The 20,022-nt window shown below is 46.9% G+C and overlaps 1 protein-coding gene across 1 annotated transcript; it reads left to right on the top strand.

Moving 5' to 3' along the window:
• Positions 1–8,281: 8,281 nt before the first annotated feature.
• LOC102848254 (zinc finger protein 543-like) lies at positions 8,282–13,884 on the top strand. Its single transcript, XM_006901799.1, has 4 exons — positions 8,282–8,564; positions 9,405–9,541; positions 9,648–9,684; positions 12,782–13,884. Exons 1-4 carry the CDS (start codon positions 8,282–8,284, stop codon positions 13,882–13,884), a joined length of 1,560 nt encoding a protein of 519 aa, XP_006901861.1.
• The last annotated feature ends 6,138 nt before the right edge of the window (positions 13,885–20,022 follow it).

Genomic DNA, 20,022 nt, shown 5'->3' with positions numbered 1-20,022 from the left:
CTCCAGAGTCAACCATTTTGAATAATATTGCATGAGTTCCTTGTTTTTTAATGCAGCATAGTATTCCATTGTGCGAATATACCACAGCTTCTCTAGCCATAAAACCGATACCTTTGAGTTGTGCTGTTGGCACAGAGTAGTGAATATCTCACGGAGTGCCAAAAGAGTAAACCAATTTATTACAGTAGAAGTGAATCAGGGTACTCCCTAGAGACAAGGATTAGAAAATTTTATCTCACATACTTTGGACATACTGTCAGAAGGCACCAGTCCTTGGAGAAGGACATCATGCTTCAAAAAAAACAGGAATGGTTGGGGGGGGGCGCTGGGGGAGGAGGATCCTCACCGAGATGGACTGTGACCACAAGCAACAGTGGGCTTGTGTGTAATAGAGATGGTGAAGGTGGCATAGGATGGGCAAGCTTCCACTCTTCTGCTTGTGGAGTCGCTGTGAGTCATAGCATCCTTTCTTTGTCTTCATTTATCCTTGTTATTTGGTGGACATAAACTAGCGCCCATCGACCTTATTCTCAGTGACCCACATGTGTACGAGTAAGAGCCTGTGGCGATGAAGGAAGGTGTTCAAACTGCTCTAAAGGAATTGGCAAAAAAAAAAAAAAGAAGAAGGCCCCAGGAATTGACAGCATACCAATTGACATATTTCAACAAATACATGCTGTTCTCGATGCACTCACCAAGTTGTGCCAAGAAATCTGGAGGATTTCTAGACAACTGACTAGAAGAGATCTATATTCCCATTCAAAGAAAGATGACCTGACACAGTGCAGAAATTATCAAAGAATATCATTAATTACATGCAAGCAAGATTCTGCTGAAAATTATCCAAAAATAACTGGAACAGCACATCAACAGAGAAATGCTAGGTGTGCAGGCTGGGTTTAGAAGAGGCCATGGTACTAGGGATATTATAGCTAATGTTAGCTGGATCTTGACTAAAAGCAAAGAGTACCAGAGGAATGTCTATTTGTGTTTTATTGACTATGAAAAGGATTTTGACTGTGTGGATCACAAAGAACGATGGGTAACTCTGAGAAGAGTGGGAATCCCAGAAAACTTGATTGTGCTTATGTGAAACCTATACTTGGACCAGGAGGCAGTCGTCATAACAGAAAGGAAACACTGCATGGTTCAAAACTGGAAAGGGTGTACTCCAGGGATGCACCCTATCTCCATATCTTCTCAATCGACATGCAGAACAGATCATCTAGGAGAAGCTGGGATCTATAAGGAGGAATGTGGTATTTGATTTGGAGGAAGACTCATCAACAATGTGTTATGTAGATGACACAACCTTGCTAAACCTGAAGTGCTTGCTTCAGAAGGTCAAGGACTGGAGCCTTCAGCATCGAGTAGACAAAGGTTCTCACCAATGGGCTGATTGATAGCATTATGGCAAACAGTAAAGAGACAGGGATTGTCAATTGCTTCCGTTTTCTTGGTTCCACAATCAACTTTGGGGGAGCTACTTTTGGCGACACTCACCAAGAAGTTCAGTCAGTGCTGCACAACTTACAGCCAACATAATGCCAAACAAGGTCCTTCACTGCCACCAGAAATACAGTCAAATTGGGCTGCACCCTTGGAAAATGTGCAAATTTACTACACTGAACTTCCTAAATGTGGAGGGACAGTACCTGCTAGTTTTACTCTAGGGTGACAGAAGCCTTTCCTACCAAGACTGATTTGGAAGCAGGAGAGGCGTCCACTTCTTAAACGACATGCCTCTGGAAACTCTATGAACTTTGATAAATGATAGTAGTTGTAGAAAGTTTCTTCAGTCCTATTCCACTCCCAAAGAGACAGAGTTGCACAGAAGTACTGTGTGTGGGAAGGCCTTTCTCAGGGGAAAGGTCTTTACAGGGGTGAAGAGGGCAGGTAAATGGTCAGCCACAGACACAGATTTGGCCGACAGAAGGGAGCCCACACTGGACAGAGGCTCTTTGAGAAGGATCACTGTGGGAAAGTGTTTAGCTACAATACAAACTCATGAAGCTTAGAGGACCCACACTGGAAAGGGGTGTGAGTACACTGAATGTGGGAAAGCCTTAAATTGCAAATATGAATTAGCTCAACATCAGGTAACTCACATTGATTAAAAACTTTTCATGTGCAGTGAATGTATGAAAGCCCTCATATCCAAATGTACACATATTGACCACCAGCTAATTTATACTGGAGAAAAACCCTTTAAGTGCAAAGAATGTGAGAAAGTCTTCAAGTTGAAAGGACACCTTTTTCTGCAAGAATGAGTTATCTAGAGAAAGGCCTTATTCATGAGTGGAATATGGCAAAACCTTCAGGGTCACCAGAAAATTCACACTGGAGGAAAGCCTTATGGGTGACTGTGGCAGATGTTTTAAACAAAGTTCACACTTTGTTGGACACCAGAGAATTCATACTGGAGCCAGGTCTTGGGAATGTGATGAATGTGGAAAACGCCGTAACCAGAGCTCTATCCTCAGACACCATTGCAGAACCTACAATGGAGAAAGGCTGTATAAAGGCACTGAATGTGGAAAAAGTTTTAAAGGTCATGACACCCTCTCTGTTCACCGGAGTTCACACTAGAGCCAGACTTTATGCCAGCAACAAATGTGGGGCAAACTTTCCTAGTTACTATTGCTGCCAGAGGCTTCTGAAAATTTCAAGGGGAAAGGAGTGCAGTGAGCATGGGAAGTGTTTTAATCAAAGAGGTTCTTTCATTAAACAGCAGAAACTTTACTATACCAACAGTAGGCCCAGAATGTTGGCAATGTAGAAAGCTTTCAGTTACTGTGGGGTTTCTTTTGGTTAGCATAGTACACTTCAAAATGCAATATGAATGCAGTGAATGTGAGAAAGCCTTCTATCTGGGATATAACCTCATGCAACACCAAAATAATCTATAAAAGATTAGGGTCCGGATAGGAAACATGCTGCTTCTTTGTTCAATATTACTAATATGAACGTCTCTTTAAAGGAAACACAAAGTGAAATTGAACCTTGTACATTCAAACACACAATGGGAGACTCCCCATGCAGTTTTCCTGAACTCTTGGATATTCTGACACACCTAGCATCTACCTACAAGGATTCTTTATGTCTGTCTTAAGTTATATGGCTAAAGCTACCTAAATTCCACCTGCTGGCATATCTTTACTGTGTTTATCCATCCCTCCAAAACTCTCAGGAAGACACAAGTCTGTATTCTCTCCATTTCCTTTAGGAAAGCATGTCCTTGTTGAGGAATACTCTCGGGGCACAGACCTGAACTTGTTTTGGCTAAGAAGACTGTTACTGTTGTTTGCCTTCTTCATGGCACTGCTGATCTCAAGTGACATTCATAATGGGTTTCCCATCCTCTCTACAAATTAGGAACCAAAGACCTGTGCTTCACATTGCTTGGGTTCATGTAATAATAAAGGTCTTTTTTGTTTGCAGGGTGCCACTGGTGGTCTAGTGGGTAAGGAGATCCAAAGCCAGCCCCAAAACACAATCCACCAGGTTAAAATCCAACAAGTGATCACTGGGGAAAGATGAAGAGTCTCCTTCCACTCATTTCCACACTCTGAAAAGTTGCTAGAGGGTCAAATATGAGTCCGTTTCCACTCATAGCAAAGAACTGAGTTGTATTTGTTGAACTTCCTTTAATCTTGAGAATTTCATTCGCTATATAGTTTGTAAGCAGAATTGGGATATGATGATACAAAAGGATGAACTTTTTGTTTGTTTGTTTCAGCCCCCAAATTTGTGTGCCTCTGAGAAGTCAGTACAGTTACACAGAGTACCTGTCTGTGGTATACTGGTGATTCTCAATAAAACCACAGAAAGGCACAGCATAGGGGATTCAGTTCTTCCAGCTGTTTGCCCCCCGCCTTCACACTTTCTGACCTCTCCTCCATTCCTGTGTCCCCATCTTTTTTTTCCCCTCAGTTGACAACAAGACTGGAAAAGAAGTGTACTGCTAACTTAAAGGCAAGTTGTTCAAACCCCAAGCTGCCCTGTGGGAGAGAAATGAGCAAACTCCTCCTGAGGAATTAACTTATGAAAACCCACTACAGGGTCAGCTATGAGTCAGTTCCAATGCTATGGCACGTAACAATAACAAAGAGAACTTTGTAGCTTAGGCCTAAGCTATGAAACTGAAGGTTAAAGGGCCTGTAAGCATACTTGAAAAGCTGTCCTGACAGAAGAATTGCATCCTGTTGCCTGAATAGTAACTCCCTAATGAACCCCATAATTGCATGAGTCTTCTGTGAAATCTGTGGAACCCCACCATACAGCAGTGAGAGCCCTTGCTTGGATGGTCAGCATTAGAACTAATAGAAGTAGGTGTGGGCATCATAGTGGTGTGCACACATCAACCTCACGTGAACTTATTTTTTTCTTTTGACGTTTTTGAAAGTTGCCTCTTACAGAGTTTGTAGAGGTCAGGTGTGGCTGTCCTCATGTTGTTCATACTCAGAACACTTAATTGTGCTCATGCAAAACCTGTACTTGGACCAGGAAGTAGTAGTTAGAACAGAGCAGGGGGAAACTGCATGGTTTGGGACCAGGAAAGGTATGTGTCAAGGATGCATCCTGTCTCCATACCTTTTCAATCTATATACAGAACTGATCATTCAGGAGGCTGGACTTTATGGGGAGGAATTTCAACAGGATTGAACAAAGACTCTTCAACAACCTGTATTATGTAGATGACATAACCTTGCTTGCTGAAAATGAGGAAGATCTGAGGCGTTGCTGCAGAATGTCAAGTACTGTGGTCTTCAGTATGTACTGAAGCTCAACATCAAGAAAACAAAGATTGTCACCACTGGGCCAACTGGCAGCTTCATGACAGAGAAGATATTGAGGTTGTTAACAATTACACAAGCTTTTCTTTAGTGAAATTTATAGTCTGGTTTTACTCCTAGGTCCTTTATCCACCTTGTTTTTTTTATATGATGTGAGGTTTAGATCTTGCTTGAGTTTTCTACAGATGGTTTTCCAATTTTGCCGGCATCATTTTTAGGTTGTTGTTTTCCCACTTCACTGATTTCAAAATATGGTTCTTCAAAAAGGGCAATAAATTCAACAAACCTCTAGCAAAACTAACAAAAGAAAAGACACAAAGAATCCAAATAAGAGATGAAAGGGGCAATGTCACAACAGAGCCAACTGAAATTAAAGGGTAACAATGGGATATTATGAAAAACTATACACAAATATGAAAACCTAGAAGAAATGGATAATTACTTAGAAACTCACAATCTACCCAAACTGACACAGACTGAAGGAGAACACCTGAACAGACTCAGCACAAAAAAAGAAATTGAACAGATCATAAAATAACTGCCAACAACAATTTTAAAAAAAGCCCTGGACCAGATGGTCTTACTAGTGAATTTTATCATTCAGAGAACGGTCACCAATTCTCCATTAAGTATTTCAGAAAATGGAAAAAGATAGAATTCTCCCAGACTCATTCTATGAGGCAAACATCCTTGATACCAAAGTCAAGAAAAGACACCACTAAAATAGAAAACTACAGGCCTATATCTCTTATGAATTTAGATGCAAAAATCCTCAATAAAACCCTGGCCAATAAAATCCAACAGTCAAAAAAAAAATTCACCATGACCAAGTGGGATTCATAAAAGGTATGCAAGGATGGTTCAACATAAAAAAAAAAATCAAGGTAATTCATCACATTAACAAAGTAAAGGACTCCCTGAGGTATGTGGTTTGAATCCACTAGATGCTCTGCCGGAGAAGGAGGGGCAATCTCCTCCTGTACCAGTCAGATCCGATTTGATGGTACACACACAAAATAAAAGTTTAAAAAAAAAAAAAAAAAGCAAAGGACAAAAGCCACATGATCCTATCAATAGATGCAGGAAAAGCCTTTGACAAAAATCTAGCAGTTTCCTGCTCAAAACACTCAGCAAAATGGGAATAGAAGGGAATTTCCTCAACATAGTGAAAGTATATACACAAAACCAAGAGCTGACATCATTCTCAATGGACAGAGATTAAAGGCATTCCCTTTAAGAACAGGAACTAGGCAAGCATGCCCATTATCTCCTCTCCTATTCAATACCGTATTGGAAGTCTTAGAGCATTAAGAGGAGAGAGAAAGAAAGAAAGAAGAGGTATTCAAATCGGCAAAGAGGATATTAGCTCTATATGCAGATACGAATAGTATACTTAGAAAACCCTAAAGACTCAGTGAGAAAACTACTGGACATAGTCAACCAAGTGAGTAAAGTAGCAGGATACAAGATCAACATACAAAACCCACTTGCAATTCTCTACAGTGACAAAGAGAATTCAGAAATGGAGCTAAGAAAAACAATACCCTTCACAAAAGCTAATCACAAGAATAAATACTTGGGAGTAAATCTAACCAGAAGCACATCTATTCAGAGAAAATTACAAAACATCACTACAAGGAACAAAAAGAGACCTGGAGAAATGTAAGGCTATACCATGGTCATGGATAGGATTCGGTATTGAGAAAATGATTCATTCTACCAAAGGTAATCTACAAATTCAATGAAATCCCAATGCTGGTACCAATGTTATTCTTCAACGAGATGGTAAAGGCAATTTCCAATTTTATTTGGAATAGAAAGAGACCTCCGAATAAGCAAAGCTCTCCTGAAAAAGAGAAACAAGGAAACGGGCATCTCTCACTCTGATCTCAAATCCTAGTACACCGCCGTGGTGGTCGAGGAGACAGTGTGTGCCTGGTACAGTGACAGACACACTGATCAATGGAGGAGAATTGAGAACCCAGAAATCAGCTCATCTACCTATGCTCAACTGATATTTGACAAGTAGACGAGATTAATTGAGCATTTGGTTGTGGCTAAGTGCTTAAGCACTGCACCACACAGCACCTTCCGTTTCAATGCTCTGCCCCAACAGAGTCCCACCCTGTGTCTCAGGTTATCAGGCGGGCTCCACTGGCGATCACTGCGCCCAGGTCAATTTTGGTGTCAGTTTTCCTCTGAAGTCTCTTAAAAGAACTTTTTAAAGATTCCTTGAGACAACTCTATTTTGCCTTATAGGATCGTATGAGTCAGAATCTATTCTACCTCATAACCTAGCGCATCCCCTTCAAGAAGCAGCTGAGAGTCGTGGTCGATGGCTCGTTCCTTGACGCCCCCGCGGCGCGCAGGTGTCCCTCCTGGAGCCCCCGGAGAGCTTTCGGGGAGACCGGAAAGACCGCCCTCCGAGGAACGCAAACGACCCGGAAGCTGCGCCATTATTACCCAGAGGGCTGTGCGGTGTGTTCCCATCAGAGACAGGCGAGGAGCCAATGAGCGCTTACGGGCAGCGGGGCTCCCGGGGCGGGACTTCCGGACCCGTCGTATCCGAGCACATCCGCTGAGGGCAGGCGGGAGTAGTGTCCGCGCTGTGTCCTGGGTCGGCGACCCCCCGCCGCTCGCGGCCCCCGCTCACAGGAACCATGGAGGCCGGGGATTCGGCCAAGGTGAGCGGAGGCCCGGGGTGAGAGGGTCCTGGGGCGGCCGCGCTGCTCCTTCGGGCTGGGCAGTTTATTCTCTGAGCGGCTCTGCTGACCGCACGGCCGCAGGGATGGCCGTTCGAATCCACGAGTGTCCCCGGAGGGAAGCGGGTCGTGGCCTTGCGTGGAGTTCCCGGGAGTCCACTCCCACTTGCCGGCAGGGGGGGTCACGGGCCTGCTTCCCGCCGGGAGTGCGGGGTTCCGAGGGGTTAGTGCCCAGGGCTCCAGCCGCTGCACCTGCCCGCTGGGTGAGCTCTGCGAGGCCGGCCTCGCCGGTCAGGGGCCTGGTGCGAGCCGCGGGGGCGCCTTGAGCGGGCGTTAGACCCCGGCACCCCGTAGTGGAGAAGCCATCGGCCCGGACCGGGCTCCCCATCTGCGGAGACGAATCCTGGGAGGGCGCTGCCTTCGCCCTGCGCTTGGTCTGCACCGCCCGGGCCCCCAGCGAGGACACACCCCCCTCGGGCTGCAGGCTGCTGATGCCTTACGGAGGGGACACTCACGTCAGGGCAGCTGGGGGGCTGCAGAGGGAGGAATGGTGGCCATGTACGTACAGAGCACCGAGGGGACTGCTGTCGTCGGAGGGCTGCGGGGTCTCGGGCTGGGGAGGGGACCCGGCAGGGTTGGGGTCAGCTGTCACAGCCCTCGGCTGTGAGGGCCAGTGGGGGTTTTGGGGGCGCCATTCCTTCTTCGTTCTTGATCTCAGCGTGCTCACTATTTCGCCCCTCAAGACCCGAGCTCCCAGATTGTCGTCGTGTCGTGTCACTGAGCATGGGGTTTCTGCAGAAAGGCGGCCTCTGGCTCCCCTCTGGGACTGCTCCCCATACCTCAGGACCAGCGGGGTTCGTGGGCCGTGGGATCTTCGCAGCATCTCTAGTGACCACGCCGGCCCAGGGCCATTCATGTGTCCTCTGTCTTGCTCGCCAGGGCTCTGTGACTTTTGAGGATGTGTCTGTGACCTTCACCCCGAAGGAGTGGGAGCAGCTGGTCCCAGCGCAGAGGATGCTGTACCGGGAAGTGATGCTGGAGGTGTGGGCAGTCCTGGCCTCTCTGGGTGAGGCCTCTCCTCTGCTCTGTGGGAGAGGGAGGGTGGACTCCAGTCTCTTCCATGTTCCTGTCCACCCTACTCCTGCCCCGTGTGCCTTGTCACCCTTAACAGGCCCCGTGACTTGGCTGGGACTTGAAAGTATTAACTTTTTTGTTTTATTTTGGGGATAACTTAAGGCAAGTACTTGTTTGTACATTTACTAAAGCAGTTAAGATACCCTTTTTCAGTACAGACCTCAGATACTGTGAATTTGGTTCCAGACCACTGCAGGAAAGCGATTATCACAATTAAGCAGGTCACATTATTTCCTTTTTGTTTTCCAGTGCACATAAAGGTGACGTTAGCACCATTCTGTAGTCTATTCATAAATGTGCAGTGTAGCCTTATGGAAAAAGTTTGGAATACTGTGAGAATTACCAGCTTGGGACACAGAGATGCAGTGCAACGTGGACACTCTTTATGATGGGACAGAGGGGCAGGTAGAGCTGCTTCGTGCACGGCTGCCCCACGGCCTCCATCTGTAAAATCTGCAGTGCAGTGAGACAGGCATACCTGTGAGTGCCGGGCCCAGGTGGTGACCACAGCACTCTGGTGTTCCTCGCAGGGCAAACCCTGGACTGTGGAGGCTGCAGCGCCTCCTGCAGCCTCTCATCTCAGGTGGTGGCTGTCTCCTTGATGTCCAGGTCACACAACAGTTGGGTTTGGTTTTTTGTTGTTTTTGTAGATTTTCTTCCTCGGAGGGTAGCAGCCTTATTCCAGAGCCCTAGCCCTCTGAACCAAGCAGGAAGAAGAGGAGTCACTGCAGCTTTGCCACATCCACATGTCATGTTTATGTTCCATGCACAGGGACAGCTTCCAAACCAGAGCTGATCTGTCAGCTGGAGCGTGGGCAGGAGCTGTGGACAGCAGAGAGGGGCTTCGCCAAAAGGACGTGTCCAGGTGAGCTCCGCACACGGCCACGAGGACATCAGTCAGCCTCATGTGTGAGGGGACCCCTGCTGCTTGCTGAGACACTTGTTGTGTCCTGTCTCGGGCCTGAGCTGCCTTCGTGCCTTTTGATGGGGCCCCCTGCTTCTGCTGCACATTCAGGTGGGTGCCTACCCGCTGGGCTCTGCCACGCACTCAGGTGAGTGCCTGTTGGGCTGTGCCATGCATTCAGTTGGGTGCTCACCCGCCAGGCTGTGCTATGCATTCAGGGTTTGCCTTCCAGGCCCTACTGGCTCAGGTGTGTGCCCACCGAGCCCCACGGTGCATTCAGGTGGGTGCCTGCTGGACTCTGCTCTCCAGCAATGTGCCCCTGAGGAACCTGTCCTCTCTGATACCATGGGGTCACTTCCAGTACAAGGTGACCTCCTCTGTCAGGCCAGAACTGTGCACGGTTGTTCTTTCCTTACCTACTTTTTGATATGCCTTTATTTTACCGCTGTTAATAATGTTTGGTGCCGTCATAGTGACCCTGCAAGTGACAGGTCAGAACCCTTCCCCATCCTGGCGATCTCTTGAGGAGACACGGCAGACGCTGACCAGTGCCCAGTTGCTCCGTGTACAGCTCAGTGGCACTGACTGCTTTATTTTCTCACCGCATGCAGAGAAGCCCGGATCGGAGAGCATGCAGGATTTGGGGGAAGTGCATGAGATGCACCCTGCAGTGTGTTGTCTGATTTGTGCAGCCATTCTCACCCCCTCTTCCCTCCTCCGCTGATATAAACTCACTGCCTCTAAAGTCTTCTCATTTTCTGGGTTGCTGTTACCAGTTTAACCCACTATAAATAGCTCCTCAGACCACCCACTGCTCTGACTCTGTTCTGACTCCTGACAGCCTTGGTCAGCCTCTCAGCAGCCTGCTGGGTCACTCATTCCACCACCACGGTTCCTACAGCTAAAGCATAAGACGCAGGCCAGCCTTCTGTAGTCAAGCTAACCTATCATGTGATGCTAAGCATTGTGGGGTGGTTTTAGGACAGTCTCAGGACAACCATGCAGGGACTTCTCCAGCCTTTGTAAAAGCTCCATTCGGGTGTCACTGACTGGTTTTCAGAAGGGGATACCAGGCCTTCTGAAGCGGCTCTGTAGTTTCAAATCACCAGCCTTTTGGTTGATAACCAAATACTTAACCATCTGTCCCACCCTGGGGCTCAGCACCCATATTTGTACGGAAATAACTCATAAAACTTTTGTGTTTCTTTATCAGCCACTTCTCCCACCTTGAGATATTAAGCACATTATGCTAAGTTGATTTTGCTTATGCTTTTCAGTTTTATGGGGTTTTTTTAGAATATAGCTAGCAAACATACAGAAATTGCATGTTACTTGTATAAAAAAGTGGAGTAAAGATAAAGTAGCTGCTTTAGGAGGTAAAATACGAGAAAATGTGGGGCTGGTGAGAGGGTCTTTTTCGGGCTACAGGGCTTCCCCTCTGACTTCCTCTGTCTCACACCCTCTTCTGCTGTTAGGCCGATGGCTGTCCTCCGTGACAGCTCGCTCTTCCCGTCTGGAGGAGTCCACATAGGTGGCAGGAGGAGTCCACATAGGTGGCACAGCCTGGGTGTGGGCCACAATTTAAGATGCCCGCTCAGACACACACTACTGACCCTGTCTGTCCACGCCACACCAGCCTTCTCCAGGATCCCCTTTAAAGGTGCTAAGACGCAAAAACAGAAAAGAAAGGACTTTGCAGACGTGGGTGATACATGCCAGCAGCCCTTTAACCTCGAGCCCCCATTTTTCTGACTTCATTGTTAATTTTGTTCTTCCCCGTGGATGCCTTTCCTAGTTAATCCAGAGCTGTTATAACAGAAGTACCACAGGTGAATGGCTCTAATGAACAGAAAGTAAAGCCGTGGTTCAGAAGGCTATAAATCCAAGGGCAGGGCATCAGCTCTAAGGGAAGGCTCCCTCTCGGTCCTCGAGGAGGGCCCTTGTCTCCTTTCCACACCTGTGGGCCAGCATCCCATGGAGGTCTCCAAGTGTTGTGTTTGGTTTGGTTTGTTTTTTAGTACTACATACTATAAAAGTTTATTGAAAGAAAACTTAACTTGAAGACTGTATATAAAGCTTGATTTTTGTATCTTAGTAAAACTGGTCCTTGGGAGAAGGGAATTGTGGAGGCAACGGATTTCTCTGCTAGGCGGTCATTATTCCTACACATTCCAAGGCTTCTAACACGATCCTATGTCCTCACATTACCACCATCCCATTGTTTTACTGACCACACTAGTTGCCATCTCTGCACATTCATCTATTACAAGATTCATAATGGGATCACATCCTTGTAATATTCCTTGGATGTGTCTGTAACCATTTACTTTCCACGATAACTTCTTGTCCATAAATGTTTTCCCCTCAGGCGGGTGAGCTTTGCTCATCCTGCCCACTCGGAATCTCCATTTGTCCTCCCTGAGTCCCGGGCCCAAGCCCTGAGGACACTCTGCGCCCAGCTCTTCTTTCTTAGGAGAGGTTGCCTCCCTGATATTCTTTTCTCTCAGTCTTTTAGATCTCTAAAGAGATTGAGTTGGGATGCATCCCTATTGCTTGTATCTTGATTCATTAACTTCTCCTGTCTCATTACCATCATGATACCGTGTCACTCCTAGTGACTGGACATCAGAACAAACCCTATCCAGTCCTGTACCATCCTCACAGGCATTGCTGTGTTGGAATCCATCGCTGGACACTGTATCCGTCTGCAGTGATGAAGATCTACTGTTTGGCTGACCCTCTCCTTTTCCAAGCATGATAGCCTTTTCCAGGGACTGGCCCCTTCTGATAACATAATCCAGAGGTGTGAGGTGAAGTCTTGTGGTCTTTGCTTCTAAGGAGCATTCTGGTGTAATTTTTCCAAAACACCTATGTTCTTCTGGCAGTCTGTGGTTGTGTGACATCGAGTTGGAACCGACCCACTGCTGACCCTCCAGCAGGTTTTCAGAGGCAGTCCATGGTACGGGAGGAGATTGGCCATCTTTGCCTGCAGAGCAGCTGGTGGAGTTGAAATGCATGCCTTCATGTTGGCAGCACACGAGGCCACCAGTGCTTTCTGAAAGACGTCATAGAGGCTAGGATTTACTGCACCTAGGTTAGTTCCATTCATTCATACATGATGGAAGGGGATTACATAACGCTGAGAATTGTGGCCTCACCACATTGACACGTTCTTGGGAAGACACAGTTCCATTGGCAGCAGCATCACTAATGGGTCCCTTTCCTTTTCTGTTGTTTCTTTCCAGATGACAAAGCACAGTCCACCTCTGTGCTGGCTGTGACTGAGGGAGCCCCACTCCAGGAACGACCGGCCCGGGGAACCTCCACATCCTCCAGGTTAGCTGGAACCAGAAGACAGAATGGGCCACTGGAAGATGGACCTGCTCAGGACACGTCTGTCCCTGTGGGGTGCGGTTCCTTCAAGTGCCAGCAGTGCGGGAGAACCTTCCGCAGAAAGTGCGTCCTTGTCAAACACCAGCTGACGCACACAGGCGTGAGGCCCCACGAGTGCAGTGAGTGCACAAAGCGCTTCCTCATGCGAGCCGACCTCGTGCGGCACCTCATGATCCACACGGGCGAGAAGCCGTACAAGTGTGCCCAGTGTGGCAAGGCCTACAACCGCAACTCCTACCTCACGCAGCACTGGCGGATCCACACCGGGGAGAAGCCCTACGCATGCCCCAAGTGCGGGAAGACATTCAACCAGCACTCCAATTTCGTGCAGCATCAGCGGACCCACACCGGAGAAAAGCCCTTTCTGTGCAACGTGTGCGGCAAGGCCTTCTGTGACAGCTCCTCCTTAAACCGGCACAAGGTGATCCACGCCGAAAAGAAGCCGTACGAGTGCAGCCAGTGCGGAAAGGTCTTCGCACAGCTCTGTGCTTTCGTCGGTCACCAGAGGACCCACAGCGGGCAGACACCCTTTGAATGTAAAGAATGTAAGAAAACCTTCTGTTTCAAGTTTTCCTTGATGCAGCACATGTGGACCCACGGTGGAGTAAAGCCCTTTAAGTGCAGTGACTGTGGGAAGAGTTTCAGCCTCAAGAGCAGACTGAGTCAGCACCAGAAGGTGCACAGTGGAGAGAAGCCCTACCAGTGCCAGGAGTGCGGCAAGGCCTTCACCTTCAGCTCCAAGCTCAGCCGGCATCGGAGGACCCATGCTAAGGAGAAGGTCTTCGTCTGTAGGAAGTGTGGCAAGGTCTTCGACAAGAGGGCGTCCCTCAACGGACATCAGGTGACCCACCGGAAGGAAGCACCTTTTGAGTGTAACCACTGCGGCAGATCTTTTGGCTGGGAAAAACACTTTCATCGCCACCTGAGCATTCACACTGAAGAGAAGGTACATTAAGTACAGCTGCTTTGAGGGCTGTGGCCTCCAGGACATGGGGTAGGAATTCTTTCATACGACTGTGGTGAACTGGCCCATGCATCATGAATAAAAATTTTTTCTATACTCATCAAATGGGATTTTTTTTTTAAATTGGTAAGTTTTAAAGACTAGTAAATGGCCATCCTTCGCCACTTCCTGGTACATCTGGTGGCGTATTGTGTCAGAATCAACTACAGATGGCCATTTTTTCCTTGTACACCTGGTGATTTGCTGATGGGTCAGAATCCACTCCAAATGACCATCATCTTCTCTCCCTTTTCCTTGTACGCCTGGTGGAGTGCTGACGGGTCAGAATCCATTTCCAATGACCATCTTCTCTCCCTTTTCCTTGTACGCCTGGTGGAGTGCTGACGGGTCAGAATCCATTTCTGATGACCATCTTCTCTCCCTTTTCCTTGTACGCCTGGTGGAGTGCTGACGGGTCAGAATCCATTCCCGATGATCATCTTCTCTCTTTCTTGTACACCTGGTAGAGTGCTGATAGGTCAGAATCTGCTCTCAACGGCCGCCATCTTTTCTCCCTTTTCCTTGTATGCCTGGTGGTTTGCTGATGGGTCAGAATCTATTCCTAATGACCATCTTCTCTCCCTTTTCCTTTTACACCTGGTGGAGTGCTGATGAGTCAGAATTCACTTGAGAGCAGTGGGTGTGGTTGTGGATTTGGGTCATCTTAGTGATGCATTTTCCAGGGACTGGTTCCTCCTGGTTAACATACATCTGAGGTGAAGTTTTTGCCAGCACCCCTCAGTTCAAAATATATTTAAACAAAAGAGGTGAAAATACAAGGGAGGTGTACTAATACGTATATTGCTAATCATTCCCATCGAGTTAGAACCAGCTCATAGTTGATGCTCCAGTGAGTTTCCAAAGGCAGGTGGAGACTGTCCATCTTCCTCCTGTGAAGCAGCCAGTGGATTCAAACTGACTGCCTTTGGTTTGGCAGCGCAGCTTCCTACCTACTAGGCTACCAGAACTCCCTTTTGATGTTGATTGCCGCGGAGTTGAGCACGACTCATAGTGACCCTATGAACAATAGACCTGAAGCCTTTCTAGAACCATTGTTGTTTCTCAGAGTTCGTAAGAGTTTCCAGAGGCATGTTGTTTAGGAAGGAGATGCCACTCCTGCTTCCAAACCTGTCTTAAACTGAGAGTTCCACCAAACACTGCCCACCATGGGACACCCCAATGGCACAAGGCTCAGCATCACAGCAACCTCACTACAGCAAATTGACAGAAGAGTGCTGTACCTCTTATAAGAGTGTTTCTCCAAAATAGAATAACTGACTTAAATACAGAAGCCCTCCATGAGGTCATCTTGACTCTAAACAAAAGGCTTACAGAAAAATACAACCAATGTAATACCTTGTTAGGTGCTGTCAACTTGCCTGCGATCCTATGTACAGCAGCTCTAAACCCTGCCCTGTCTTGAGCCAGTCTCTCTTATTCCGACATACTAACTCCCACTGTCCCAGTTACTATATCGCTCCATCTTATCCGGAGTCTTCCTCTTCTGCAGAGTACCTCCACCCTTCTAAGCATGATGTCCTTCTCCAAGGATTGGTCTCTCCTGGTCATGTGCCCAAAGTATGTAAGAACGAGCTTTCACATCCTAGCCTCCAAGGAGAAACTTGGTTTCACCCTCTCCAAGACAGACTTAGTTGTTTTCTTGGCAGTCCCTGGTATGTTCAAGACTCCTCCAGCACCACAACTCAAAGGCATCAATTCTTCTGTCATCCTTAGACATTGCCAGCTCTCTGAAGCATAGTAAGTAATTGCAAAGACCATGGCCTGGATTAGATTGTGGCCTCCTAATCCCAGCCCTTTTATATATTAGGTAAAGTTCTCTCATTAGAGTGAGTCGATCCTTGCTTGTAAGGAACATTTTGAGCAGTTCTGAGACTGATCCCAGTCCATGGGAGTGTTCAGTAGTCCATGAAGAAGAACATGTTTGGTAGAGCGTCATGAAAAAGATGAAGATTCTCCGTAAGATGGACACAGTGGTTCCAACGATGACATTGAGCACAGCAGAGATCACGATGGTGTAGGTTTGGGCATACTTACGTCCTGGTGTCCAGAGTCAATCTGGGTCTCATCACCACCTTGGCAGAACCCAGCAGCAACATGATTGGAAATAATGCTCCATACAAACTGTCACAGCGTATCACTGGCTGATTTTCAGTCTCATGCCAAAACCCTCAAAGGCAAAAACTGAATTTCTTCTTACTGATAATCCACTGGTCCACCATGTGGAGATGGAAAGGTGTCGCCTGAGGCTGGCACGCGCTTTCAGTGCAAGACTAGAGAGCATTTCAACACGGCAGCTCAACGACCCTTAGTGGTTACAACTCACAGACCCTCCATCAAGTTTCAAAAAATCTCAGGGAAGACTGTCTACCCTTCTCCCACAGTGGTTGTGATTGTTGTTAAGTGCTATTGAGTTGTGGACTACTCAGAGCAACCTTATGAACGAAAGACCTGAACACGTGCATAACTTTCATCATTTCTCCAAGTTCATAGAGTTTCTAGAGGCAAGCTATTTTGGAAGTGGATGCCACTCCTGCTTCCAAACTTGTTTTAATCAGGAAGCTCCACAAAACACTGCCCACCATGGGTGACCAAGATCACATATGACACATCAGTGTCACAGTGTTTAGCATCACAGCAGAGTTACCTCTGTACCAGTGGATAGAGGATGTAAATGCCAGTATTTCAATTAGCAGTCCATCACATTATGCCTTACACCAGAAGAGGGCAGCTGCAGTGGGTCCAGCATGGACCATTTAATGAGGTCCTGGCCTCAGGGCAGGTCTTGGGAAGCACTGGGCTTGGGACACTGGCAGGGAGCTAAGCTTGGTGAAGGTCCTGGATCAAGGCTGAGGGAAGAAGAGTTGCCCATGGGGCAGGCAGGAGGAGCTTGAAGGAATGTGTAATGGGGATCGATCTGGCAGGAGGTTCCAGGGTGGCATGAGACAGGAGATGACGGCAGTGGGGTCCATGGACTGTGAAGCAATAGCAGTGGAAGTATAACGGTGTCAGGGCTAGCTATCACCCTGCCAGCCACCAAAGAACACTGTGGAGCTGCTGAGGTGCTACACACTATCCTCAAGAGTTCAACTGGACAATGGAGACAGGTCCACTTTATTGGGTCCTCAACCCTGGTATGGGCAGGAGGTCATCCTGAGTGATGGATGCCCTGTCTATGGCTTTTCCTGCCCCATCTCAATGTCCAGAGGCCTATAGAATGCACGTTTGCTCCACACTGAATGCGTGGTCTACACAATACAGTGCTCTCAGTTGCTGTTCTGAGGGGCCGTCACATCAATTTCCAACTCCCAGAGACCCTATATGACAGAGAAGAAAAGAACTGCCTCCTACAGTTTCCTCAGCTTGGCATTGTTTCTGGAAGTAAACCACCACGTCTTTCTCCCACAGGGCACCCTGGTAGGTCAGAACCAAGCACCTTTCTGTTAACAGAACCATTACATTTCTGGCTCCTATACAGTAATTCGTACAAATATACTCTGCACCTCAATTAAGTGCACCCTCAGGATTAGTGTTTTTTTTAAAAAAATCAAACTGAAGATTTATGGCAAACCAGTGTCATTTTTCATCCAGTGTTGTCACTGTTTCCCAATAGCATATGCTCTCTTGTCCGTGTCATAGTCTGAGGATGCTAAGTCTCAAGCTTTGTCACAATGCTACTGTACCACTTATTAGACTACAGAACCGTGCTAACAGAACTTTCAGAAGTTGATTAAAAGTCTTCACTCTATCCTAATATTTGCTTTACTGTCATGGTCCAGAACCAAACCTGGGATTTCTCCTAAGTATGTCTGTACTAAGCAAAAGAGAATGAGCTGTCCATACAACACAAAGACAGATCTCAAGATAATTATGCTGAATGACAGTGGACAAAAAAACCCAAAAAACATTTTCATGCTCCACTTATATAAAAATTATAGGAAATGCAAATTTATCTATAGTCAACACAAAGCAACAGATGCTTAAGTTGGAATGGCAGGGAGAGAACGATTAAAGGAAGTAAGAAAATTTGAATGCATACACCGTCATGGCAAAGGAAGTAGTGTCATAGATGTTGTAGTTGTTATGTGCCGTTGGGTCGTTTGCAACTCATAGCGACCCTATGTACAACAGCCCTAAACCCTGCTCTATCCTGTGCCAATCTCATTGCCCCCAACACACCCATCCCAATTACCCCAGTCACTGAATCAATCCACCTCATAGAGGGTCTTCCCCTCCTGTGCTGTCCTTCCACTCTGCCCAGCATGATGTCCCTCTCCAAAGACCTGTCTCTCCTTACAACATGTCCAAAGTATGTCAGACGAAGCCCCAGAATCCTTGCCTCCAAGGAGCAGCCTGGTTTAATCCTCTCTACGATAAATCTGTTTTCTTGGCAGTCCGTGGTACATTCAGTACTCTTCTCCAGCACCACAGCTCAAAGGTGTCAATTCTCCTATCCTCCCTAGTCATTGTCCAACTCTCTGATGGCATAACAAGTGATTACAAAAACCATGGCCTGTATCAGGTGCACCTTAGTCTCCAGAGAGACACTGTTGCTCTTGAGTACTTTAGAGAGGGCCCTAACTGCAGAATTTCCCATCGCAATATGTTTTTTTATTTCCTGGCTACTGGTTCCAAGAGTGTTGACCGTGGAGCCGAGCAAACTGAAGCTGTGAACAATCTCAATCTCTTCGCCATCCATCCTGGTGCTACCGATTGGTCCAGTGGTGAGATTTTTTGTCTTCTTGACATTGAGCCTCAGTCCATATTGAAGGCTGCAGTCCTTGACCCTCTGCAGTAAGTGCATGATGTCCTCCTCAGTTTCAGCGAGCAGGGTTGTGTCATCTGCATAATGCAGATTGTTGATAGATCGTCCACCAATCCTAACACCACGCTTCTCATAGAGCCCAGCCTCTCGGATAATCTGCTCTGCATACAGGTTGAAAAGGTATGGAGACAGGACACATCCCTGGTGTACACCCTTCCCAATTTTGAACCATGCCGTGTTGGCCTGCTCTGTTCTGACTACTGCCTCTTGGTCCAAGTATAGGTTTCACATTAGCACAATTAAATGTTCTGGGATTCCCATTCTTCTCAGAGTCAGCCACAGTTTGTTATGATCCACACAGTCAAACGCCTTTGCATAATCAATGAAACACAGATAGACATGTAAAAATTTATTTACTAAATTGGACATATTTAAAGATGTGCAAGTTACTCCAGGTTGATTATACCTCAGTAGAGGTATTTAAAAAAAAAAGTCCTTCACTAAAAATCTAATCTTCCACTTCTAGTAGAAACATAGAAATGTAGAAAGGTGGCCAAATACACGGTGACCCCCATCTCACAGCTGCCCTGGGATGCCCAGAAGAATGACCACACAGTGACTCCATCTCACAGATGCTGCCTGAGAAGAGTAGTTCATCTTCAAGGACAGAAACACTTAGCAGAAAGAATGTTTCTGCCTGAGGCACTGGAAACTGACAGGGTCATCAAAGCCAAACCCCTGGACTACTGCAGGAGTACTGTCTTAGAGTTTTGGCCTTTGCAGCAAAAACACCAGGTAAAAACCTGTGTATTTTTTTGTTCTGCAAGTGACTTTTGTTTTAAATAGTGACACAGCTCTGGAGACCCTGAGCATCTTCTGTGCACCCTCCTTCCTGCCATAGTTATTAAAATGCTCATGAATGTACAACGGCATGTTCTCCTGAGTTTACTGTAGTTGCTCTCAGCTTTCATTTTTCACCCCAAGTGTTCCTGCAACAATTTGGTCTTTCTTTCTGGACACTATAGGCCTCACAGCCAGTGACCTGAGTATTGGATTGTGGTCTTTAGGGGTTTTGATCCCAAGGAACAGCTTTGCCTTAAGAATACCAGCATACATAGAATATACTCTGGGAACAAAAGATCCCAACTATGATGCTGCAAAACACTGGCGGTTATCACAAAAACTGGCCCCTCTGCACGGTGCTATCAAGGTCCTCAGATGCTGCTGACATACACACATGATCAGCCCCACAATGCCCTCAACTCTTCCCTAAGAAGCTTCTGACAGCAACCGAAATCCACATCAAA

This window comes from Elephantulus edwardii, unplaced genomic scaffold (genome assembly GCF_000299155.1).
Source record: "Elephantulus edwardii isolate Elephantulus edwardi_28Jun2011 unplaced genomic scaffold, EleEdw1.0 scaffold00345, whole genome shotgun sequence".
Classification (NCBI taxonomy): Eukaryota; Metazoa; Chordata; class Mammalia; order Macroscelidea; family Macroscelididae; genus Elephantulus; species Elephantulus edwardii.
The sequence above is the reverse complement of the archived record's forward strand: the minus strand, read 5'-3'. Positions and strand labels throughout refer to the sequence as shown.